Source organism: Humulus lupulus, chromosome 9, assembly GCF_963169125.1.
Source record: "Humulus lupulus chromosome 9, drHumLupu1.1, whole genome shotgun sequence".
NCBI lineage: Eukaryota > Viridiplantae > Streptophyta > Magnoliopsida > Rosales > Cannabaceae > Humulus > Humulus lupulus.
This window is the reverse complement of record NC_084801.1, coordinates 183,159,783-183,170,115: the sequence shown is the minus strand read 5'-3', so window position 1 is coordinate 183,170,115 and position 10,333 is coordinate 183,159,783. Positions and strand designations below refer to the sequence as shown.

The 10,333-nt window shown below is 33.9% G+C and overlaps 2 protein-coding genes across 2 annotated transcripts; one reads left to right on the top strand and one right to left on the bottom strand.

Annotated features, from left to right (window-relative positions):
• Positions 1 to 2,030: 2,030 nt before the first annotated feature.
• On the top strand, positions 2,031 to 4,292 carry LOC133801516 (small ribosomal subunit protein uS5c). The gene is made up of 2 exons (XM_062239748.1): positions 2,031 to 2,808; positions 3,781 to 4,292. Exons 1-2 carry the CDS (start codon positions 2,120 to 2,122, stop codon positions 4,031 to 4,033), a joined length of 942 nt encoding a protein of 313 aa, XP_062095732.1. The 5' UTR covers positions 2,031 to 2,119; the 3' UTR covers positions 4,034 to 4,292.
• Positions 4,293 to 4,753: 461 nt separating this feature from the next.
• Positions 4,754 to 7,721, bottom strand: LOC133800412 (uncharacterized). The gene is made up of 7 exons (XM_062238370.1): positions 7,684 to 7,721; positions 7,482 to 7,579; positions 7,242 to 7,330; positions 5,878 to 6,723; positions 5,702 to 5,801; positions 5,578 to 5,606; positions 4,754 to 4,885 (listed from the first exon to the last, which is right to left on the bottom strand). The coding sequence occupies exons 1-7, from the start codon at positions 7,719 to 7,721 to the stop codon at positions 4,754 to 4,756; spliced, it is 1,332 nt and encodes a 443-aa protein (XP_062094354.1).
• Between the last annotated feature and the right edge of the window lie 2,612 nt (positions 7,722 to 10,333).

Genomic DNA, 10,333 nt, shown 5'->3' with positions numbered 1-10,333 from the left:
AAAATAAATAAATTGATTAATTTAATTGTGTTGGGAAGTGGTAGGATAAATAGAGTAAGTGTAAGAGTCTTGGAAAGATGAAATGTTTGGTTGGGTAAAAGATTAGTGAAAAGCTATGGTAAAAAATGAATTAGGAATGTTTATTTAGGTAAGAAAAATAGGGAATAGTGAATTGATATTTGAGTGAAAAATATTGGGAATGAAAAACATGATTTTTGGCATTTTGGTGGCTATTTGGCAGCTGGTTTAGGTAGCTCTGGCATGTGGGCCGAATGGGCTATGGGGCTGGGTTGAATGCAATAGGCGGGCCCAGGAAGTGATGAGAGGCACGGGCCTTCTTGCTTTGCTGAATAGCTGATGGTTTCGGCTGGGAGAGCTTCACACGACTGGCAGGAGGGCTGGCGCTGGAAGCATATGAAGATTGGCATTGGGCCTTCTGTGGTGTTGAGATGCTGGAGCTGCTGAACATTGGGTGAAGGCAGGGACAGGTGGCAGCAGGAGAGGCTTTCGGTTGGGAAGCTGGTAGACTGAACGTGTATCAGGCGTGAGTGGTTGAATGGGCCTTGGAGCTGGGCTTCAGGTGAGCTGAAACTCTTCATTGTTGGGCCGAAGGATACTGTAGCAAGCGGGCCCAACAGCTGGGCAGAGGAGGCATGGGTGATGGCAAAAATACCACTTTTTTTCTTCTTTTCCTCATTTTTTTAAAGCCCAAAAATACCATAATTTCCCTACAAAATAAATATAAAATAAATCATAATAAAATATTTTCACTATAGAATAAATCAAGTAAATTATTTTGAAAATATTAATTATAACTTAATTTATATTTAACAATTAAGCTCAATAATACAACATTTTTTTACCAATATCTTAACAATAATAATTCAAATAATTAACTACAACATTTTACAACAAAATAATTATAAAAGCACACAAAAGTATATAAAATTAAATTAAAGCTAGTAAATTCAAAAAGTAATTAAAACTTAATAATTTAATTAAAAACTTAAGAACTAAATCATTTTTAGCTTAAAAAATGTGGTAAAATAACTCTAATTTATAGAGTTATCACAGCGCCCCTCAAAGTCTAAAGGACAAAACCTTTGAAATAACTTTGTACAGACTAGTGACTAGACTAATAGGCCTGTAGTCTCTTACCCGACAGCTATTCACTTTCTTCGGAATAAGGCAAATGAAAGTTTCATTGGTCCTTTCGTGAATGACACCCTCCTTGAAAAAACCATTGAAGACGTCCATCAAATCCTTTTTCATAATCTCCCAATTCTTCTGATACACTGCAATGGAAAACCCATCTGGCCCCGGGGCCTTAGAGCCATCGCACGCAAAAACCGCTTGTCTGATCTCATCCTCCGTAAAAGGACGCTCGAGGAAAGAAGACAAAACCGACGGAATTGGAGACCAAGAAATCCCGTCCACCCCAACCCACTCTCTAGCAACCTCTTAATACAAAGACGAATAAAAGCCCACAATAACCCTTTCAATATCAGGGTCTTTATCCCAACAAGTGCCATCCTCTTCCTCAATCCTAGAGATGAAATTCCTCGCTTTCCGAGCACTAAGAATGCTATGGAAAAGTTTGGAATTGGCGTCCCCTTCCTTTGCCCACTGGCACTTCACCTTAAACCACACACTTCTTTCTTCCTCACACTTAAACAACTGAGATAATAAGACTTATTTATAGGGGTTTTACAACTGTCATCTAATTTAAAAAATACCAGAAATAAACGCAGACTCATCTGACGAAATGGTAGACAAGACTGGAAGAAAAAACGTAACTTTGCTGATGTGTATTGATGTTTAATGCAGACAAAATATTCTACCAAAAATGTATGTGGATTGGATGATGTAAAAATGTGTGTAAAACTTAAATGAATACCCATTAATTGGCTATCCTGTATAATTTGCACAATAATTTATTTATTTACTTTTATTTTTCTAATGGATGATGATTTAAGGTTTAAACGAATGTCGTTTATCCATCTTAATGCCAAAGTTGCAACTCAGTAGATAAGATCAGTGACCGAGCTCACTGCCTTGCCTACTGCCAATAACTTCTCCTCCTCCACTCTCTTCACAACCAAACCAAATTCTCATCACCATGGCCATGGCCAGCACAACCTCCACAACCCTCTCTTCCCTATCCTCTCTCTCACTCCACTCCTCTCCACGCTTCTCTCTCCTCCCCAATACCACCTCTACCACCACCATTTCCATCAGACCCTTTTCTTCCTTTTCTTCTCTCTCCTCATCTTCTTCGCGCTCCACCGCAAACTTCAGAGCCAAGGCTACTGAACCCGAGACCTTATTCCTCGTCAGCGACGACCCAGAAGAGGAGGTCACTTACGACCCCCCAGAAGTTCCCGAAGGCTTCATTGAACCACCCCCCTTCGACGAGGGCCCTGAGGAGACAGAAGATGAAATCGCCGCAGCATACGAAGAGCTGTACGGCCCGGCATACAGTGGGGTAAGTGTTCTGGGAAACGATATATCTGTAATGGATTCTAAGGTGAAAAAAATTGGTGGGTTTGGTTCAAAAGTGAAGAAAGAGAAAATCAGAGATGGGTTCGAGGAGAGGGTTGTACAGGTGAGGAGGGTCACCAAGGTGGTCAAAGGAGGAAAGCAATTGCATTTCAGGGCTATTGTTGTGGTGGGTGACAAGCAAGGACAAGTTGGGGTTGGTGTTGGCAAGGCCAAGGAGGTTATCGGCGCCGTGCAGAAGTCGGCCGTCAATGCTAGAAGGAATATCATCTCTGTCCCTCTGACCAAGTACTCCACTTTCCCGCATAGGTATGTCATTGTAAACTTTTCTTTATATGTAGTTTGGTTTAAAAAAAATTCATTTAAGTTTGTGTATAGTGATGCATTTGAGATTGATAAGATTATGGAATTGAGTTTCTGCTATAAAACCTTGTTTGGAGAAGTTCTAAGATTGGTTGAATGCGGATATGGGGTTTTGAGTGAAAATCTAAAACTCACTTGTGTATTGACTGTCCAATTGCTGTACGAAGCTTGCTTAGTTAATTGAAATATGATAACTTTTAAGGGTGTGTCTTATGGGAAATGAGGAACTCAAAGTGCAGGAATATATATTCCACAATGTCTCTGCATCCTTTGATTTTGGCCCTTTGCTGCCTAATTTCACATTTGGCTTCATATAAGCTGAAGGGAGTTTATGAATTTGGCCCTATTCCTATGTGTCTATACTATCTAAAGATGCTTAGCCTTGGAGATAAGGTAGATGTTAGATGATTGAAGTTTTGGCTTATTCTTAATTGAACCTTCATCCAGGGCCACATAGTGCAGAGGATCCTTTTTTGTTCTTTTTCATTGATCACTGAATGCTTGGAGACCTCCTGAAATGAATCTGACCTATCATAATGCCATGATTGAAACTCAGAAGATAATTTGGAAGATGCTCGAGTTTCATGTTAATCGATTGACATGACCAGTGTGGGCATTGGAAATGGTTTCTGAAAATGTTGGGGGGAGCTCCTAGTTAAATAATATTGACTTCAATTGATCTTGTCTGCAAATGCATAAGCTCCCAGTGGTGATTGTAATGCTTGTCAATCTGTGATCCAATAATTTTGTTTGCTGGCTCTGCATATATGATTAGTCTTTAGTTCTAAGTCTCAAGGGAGATCATACTTTTTATTGCTACAGAATTCAAAGGATAGATAAAATGCTGTCATTTGACACAATCTTCTTTGTCTAATGTCATCTTGAACTAAAAAACTCAATTAACACGGCGAATTGCAGGGCTGATGGAGATTATGGGGCAGCGAAGGTGATGCTTAGGCCCGCTTCTCCTGGTACTGGTGTGATTGCTGGAGGGGCTGTAAGAATTGTTCTAGAAATGGCTGGTGTTGAGAATGCATTGGGAAAGCAACTTGGAAGCAACAATGCTCTCAACAATGCCAGGGCTACGGTTGTTGCAGTGCAGAAAATGAGGCAGTTTAGCGAAGTTGCTCTCGACCGCGGTATTCCAATGGAGGAGCTCTGGAAAAACTAGAGCTAGTAAAAGCACCATTTTACTGTGTAGATTTTATAAATGTCAATTCATGTAATGCGAGGTTTCTTTTCTTTGTGAAAGTAGAGGCTCCACTTTAGGATGAAAATTTGTAAGAATCCATTATTTTCTTCCCCAAAACACATATTTTTTTTTTCTTTTATATCTAATCTTTTGTTTCTCCATGAAACACTGTATTGGCTTTAGCTTGTTCTTTCCTACGTTTTGGGTCTGATTAAAATAACCAGTCTTTTCATTTTAAGATTTCAAGGGCACTCCATATTTGCATTTTCCATTGATGAAAGGTTGAATTTTTAATACGACACCATCTCTATGTATACACGTGTCTTTCTAAGCATATATTTTTACGAGTAATGATATGTGTACCCAAAATATACACCCAAACATTACAGACAGTGATGTGGCAGTTTGGCCTAGCTAATTGCATTTATTAAAACAAGAACTCACTGTTTTAAAAAGCAGTGAATTATCACTTTGTGTAATGTTTTGGTGTGTATAATATTTTGGTACATATTTTGAGTATACATATCATTATTATACATAGTTACTCTCTTACATACATAACTATGAATTATGAAAACTTGTATTATTAATAGTTAGATATCACCCTAAAATTAGTGCACAACGGGTGAAATCACAATTTTGTTAGCAGTACAAGAACAATCAACATAACCCATAAAACTATTAGTAGTTGAGTTTGAATTAGTGGTGGATTTTGTTGAACACCAGATTGACATAATCGAAGAACAAAGTCCTTATCAGGTTGAAATAAATTGAAGGTTGTCCAAACTTGGCATGGGATCTTTGTTGCTCAGTTTCCTCATTTTCCATTGCCTGGAAATTCAACAAGACAATTAATAAGTTTAGTCTTAACAACCAAAACGTGGTGAAACAACTGAATACACACACATATATATATATATATATCAGCAATTATCACCTGAATAAAAGATTGAATAACGGTACACTACTGACAATCTGATAAGAGCATCTGAGACTGGAACTGATCAATGTTCGATGCCTTCAAAAGAAAATTTAAATTGAGTCAAGCATAAATATATTGGAGTATGGTGTCTCACATAAAATAAGTGTAAAAATATTGAACTATTAATTAGATGATAGGTAACTCCACTAATCACTAATTAGTTTTTAGATAGAATCTTATGATTCTTGTCATGGTATCATAAGCTAATTTGCGGGCATTTGATCCACACCACTCAAAGAATGAGTCAAGTCGCACGACACTTGAGATAAAAAAATAAATAAATAAACGAGCTAAAAATGAATCACTTGTGATCAAGATGGGTGAACGAAAAATCGTCACCATCTTGAGGGGATATAGGAGTATGGTGTGTAGCATAGAATAAGTGTAAGAATATTAAACCATTAATAAGATCATGTAACTCATGTAATCACTTATTGTTTTTTAGATGAAAACTCATGATTCTTGTCAAAATGAAATGAGACAAATTTCAACTCGAAAAGAGCATACGATAAGGACTAGAGTAGTGCAAAATATTACTTACATGTACAAGATTAGATCCTTGACTCATCCCTGCAATGATTAACATAGCAGATTTTTATGAATTCATCTTTAAATCTATGTCCTGAACATACTATAAATAAGGTAGAGACCAAAACAAAACATACCTGCATGAAAATGAGGTCCTCCTGATACATGGGATGTGCCATTGAGCGGCACAGAGTTCGGAGCTGCAATGGTTTCTAAGTTGTTGCCATTTCTTTGAATCTGAAACAAAGTTTTGAAGATCAAATGAGTTACAACAATGTTGAGTTATAATTAAATGGTTAAAGCATACTCTTACTGTTTCTTTCTGATATTTCTGCTGGCGCAATGAATGGTTGATATCGTTGATATCGAGTTGGCTTAAACCATAGTCAAACTCCTTAGCAGGTTGACAAAACCTACAGTCGAATTCCCGAGAAAGTTGAGTAAAACCATAGTCAAGGTCCCCAGCAAGTTGACTAAAACCGTGATTAAAGTCCATAGCTGGTTGACTCATCAAACCATGATTAGAATCCACAACAGGCTGACTCAAACCATGATTAGAATCCACAACAGGTCGACTCAAACCATGATTAGAATCCACAACAGGCTGACTCAAACCATGATTAGAATCCACAACAGGTCGACTCAAACCATGATTAGAATCCACAACAGGCTGACTCAAACCATGATTAGAATCCACAACAGGCTGATTCATATGATTGCTGCTGTCATAAAAGTTTTCAACCGAAGAAGTTGGCAACCCCAAATTGTTTTCGAAGCCATTACCATTTGGAGATTGTTCAGTCATAACTTGTTGGCTCCTCACTATTGAATGTGAGCTTCGTTGCTCAGCCATTCTCCTTTGTTCATCAGAGATAATTTGTTGGTTCCTCACTATTGAATGAGAACTTTGTTGCTCAGCCACTTGTTTAGGTATAATTTGATGATTCATCACTATTGAATGAGACCTTATTATTAGTTCTTGCTCAGCCATTGATCTCCTTCGTTCATGATCAGGCATAATTTGTTGGTTATTCCTCACTATTGAATGGGACCTTTGTTGCTCAGCCATTGATCTCCTTGGGTGATCAGGTGTAATTTGATGGTTCCCCACTATTGACTGGGAACTTTGTTGCTTAGCCATTCTCCATTGCAATAATCCCTGGAAATTCAACAATTAAAAGAACCAAAATTTATTAAATTTCACAACCAAAACGATTTCTTACTTATTTGTATGATATTATAAATATATAAGATATTATAATAAAAGTCAAAAAACAAATATAGTATTTTTTTTCTATTTTCAGCACCTGAATAGATATAATTTCAAAAAATTTTATATGAAGGTGTAGGCAAGAAATTCGGAATAGTTTACGAAGCCGAAAACATGGTTCAAACTGTCAAATTTTACACGCGCACACAAAAAAACAGGCACGCGTGCAACAGACAGTTTAGAACTTGTTTTCGGTACCATAATTTATTTGAAATTTCTTAAAAATTTGTAGAATATTCTAAATAGCTATAATATACACAAATTTTGGATTATATCTATAAATGTGCCTATAAATGTGCCGAAAATAGAAAAAAAAATACACTGATGTTGCAAAAAATGAGATACTAACCTAGTTTTATATCATATTATTATATTAATTACTAGATTAATTTGTGAGCAAGTATGACCTGAAGAATGGCCTCCTTATCATGGTTTGATATTTCATCGTGGAAAGAGGACCACCAGACGTGTAAGAACCCTTGGGGAGTATCATGATCTGTCGAAGAAAAAAATTACTAATAATAGAAATTAACACAAAGAATCAACAAGATTACATTTCTTTTAATCAATTCATCAAGTATTTCTTATGAAACTACTCCCTGATCAAACTTTTTTGAATTATTGAAAGAAAGACTATGTAGACGTACGAAGTGAAAAGTCAGACATATTTGCTTCTTCTCTGAAGATTTCTGCTGTACGATCCTTTTTATTCTTGAGCAAATAATCATATAAATATATATGAAATCTGCAAAATATAACAAGATTCAGAATATAATAAGACTATATATATATATAAGTAGAGAAGTTTAATGAATGAAAGAAGAGTGAAAACAGTGTATGACTACTCACACTTTTTCATGATCGTAAGAAATAGTTCTAATAGCCATATTAATCAAATTTACTTGATTAATTAACAGTCTCTGAAAAATCTCAATTTTGTTTCTTTCTTTAACATAAAATAGTAGAACAAGTGAGGAAAGCACATGCAATGGGTGCACGTAATTCAGTTAAATATTTACAATATCAACTTCCTGAAAAATCGTTAAATATGTAATTTTTTATATAGGGAAGAAGAAAAGAGATTGATGAGAATGTTCTAGAATATTTTCACGTAATGCTATGTTTTTAAAACTCCTTTTGTTTATTTATTTTGTAAATAAATAAAAAAAAAAGCTTTCACTATATAATATCCCGATATTCTCTCAATTCCAAAATATCTATTTCTTCTCAAATTTGTACAAACTCATACTCTTAATCGTGGATATGAAATATATAATGTAAATAATTAATTCAAGTATTCTTTTAATAAAAAAAAAGCTTTCAAAATTTATAATATTCCGTTATGTTCAAAATATCTATTTCTTCTCCTAAAAAAAGACAAATTTGTACAAACTCATACTCTTAATCCTGGATAGTATGAAATATATAATGTAAATAATTAATTCAAGTATTCTTTTAATAAAAAAAAAAGCTGTCAAAATTTATAATATTCCGTTATGTTCAAAATATCTATTTCTTCTCCTAAAAAAGACAAATTTGTACAAACTCATACTCTTAATCCTGGATAGTATGAAATATATAATGTAAATAATTTATTCAAGTATTCTTTTAATAAAAAAAAAAAGCTTTCAAAATTTATAATATTCCGTTATGTTTAATAATTACTATTTCGACTATAATTTTTTTTTATAATAGCGGCGATAATACTTAAATTTTTTTAAAAGTTGTATACATGACACATTTTTATTGGTTTAATTGGCGGCGATAGTACCTAAATCTTTTCAAAAGTTACAATTTAATACCCAATTTTTTTTTTGCGGTAATACATAAATCTACAATTTTGGTGCAACCGTTAGCATTAACTGTTAATTGTTCGTTAAGTATCCACATGACACATATTGGATTTTGGGATGATTTTAGGCTAAACTATTTAAATTCTTAATTAGTTTCTAATAATCTTTTAGATTTTTTAAAATTTAAAATTATTTTTATAGTATTTAAAGAATTTAGGGATATTGGCGACGATAATACTCAAATCATTTATAAAATTATACTTTAATACCTAAATTTACGAGTATAAAAATGTGACACATAGGTACTTAACGGACAGATAACAGTGAGTACTAATGGTTGCACTAAAATTGTAGATTTATGTATTATTGCCTCCAAAAAAAATTTGGATATTAAAGTGTAACTTTTTAAAAAAATTAAGTATTATCGCCGCTAATATCTTTTTTTTTTTTTTAAATAAAGAAGCAACTATATAATTTAAAAGAAAATGTAAAAGAACTGGGTTAATTGCCATATGTATATTTAGTAGAATTGCTATATGTATCTATACAATTTTTTTTTTTCTTTTTTTTTAGTCGATGAAGGAAAATTTGAACTTGGGATCTCTCAATTGATATTGATTTTATTAAATTCAATTAACTAATATTCGTAGGGAAAAAATTCATTCAACTATTAGAAGGAATATTTTCTCCGTTCCTCTGATCAAGTACTCCATTTTTTCACCTAGGTATGTGATTTTCAACTTTTTTTTCCTTGTTCCTGATATGTTTAACTTGGTTATAAATTTGTTTTTTTTTATATGTAGTGAAGCATTTTAGACTGATGAAAAGAAATCGAGTTAATATGCATAGTAGTATATGCTATAAGATTCTTGAGTGTCGTTATTTTTAATTTTAAAGTATCCAACACTACATGATATTACACCTTATGCTGGTTAACAATATCTCATAATATTTATTATATTAAAATCGATATTGAATTACATCAATATTAATATACTACTTTAGTGTGGTAGGTACCATTGGTCTTTTTTAGCAATTTCCAAAACATTTTTACGGAGAAATACTAGATTGTATGGTCTTGATTCAAAATATAAAAGCACACTTTTGTATTGAATGAGAAAGTATTTCACAATGTATCAGCTTCCCTTGATTTGGGCCTAGTTTTGCCTAATAGTATTTTTCACATTTAGCCTTTATAATCTCCAAGTTGCCTAGCCTTGGAGAATAGATAACATAGTTTAGATTATTGATGTTTTAGCTTACCCATAATTGAACCTTGGTCCAATTAATGACCTATCATAATTCCATGGATTGCAACTCAAAAGATTCATTAGAAGTTGCTGGACTATCATAACACATTGCATTGAAAATGGTTTCAGTAAAAATAATATTGACTTCAATTGTTCTGTGATCCAAAAATTACATTTGCTTTATAGGTGATGCTTAGGCCTGCTTCACTTGATGGCGAGTACTCTCGTATCCCATAGCCTCACACAGTGATCAGGATAGGGATGTTTATTGGGTCACATTTAATATATTTAGGCCTATCTAATCTGATCAAATTATTTATTGGATGTTGGATTTTTACAACCAATCTAATCCAATTATATTGTCTTTACTGATTCGATCCATTAAATTGAATCGATTTTATCCATTGAATGTGTTCTCGTACTTAAATATATATAATAAGACTATATATATATAAA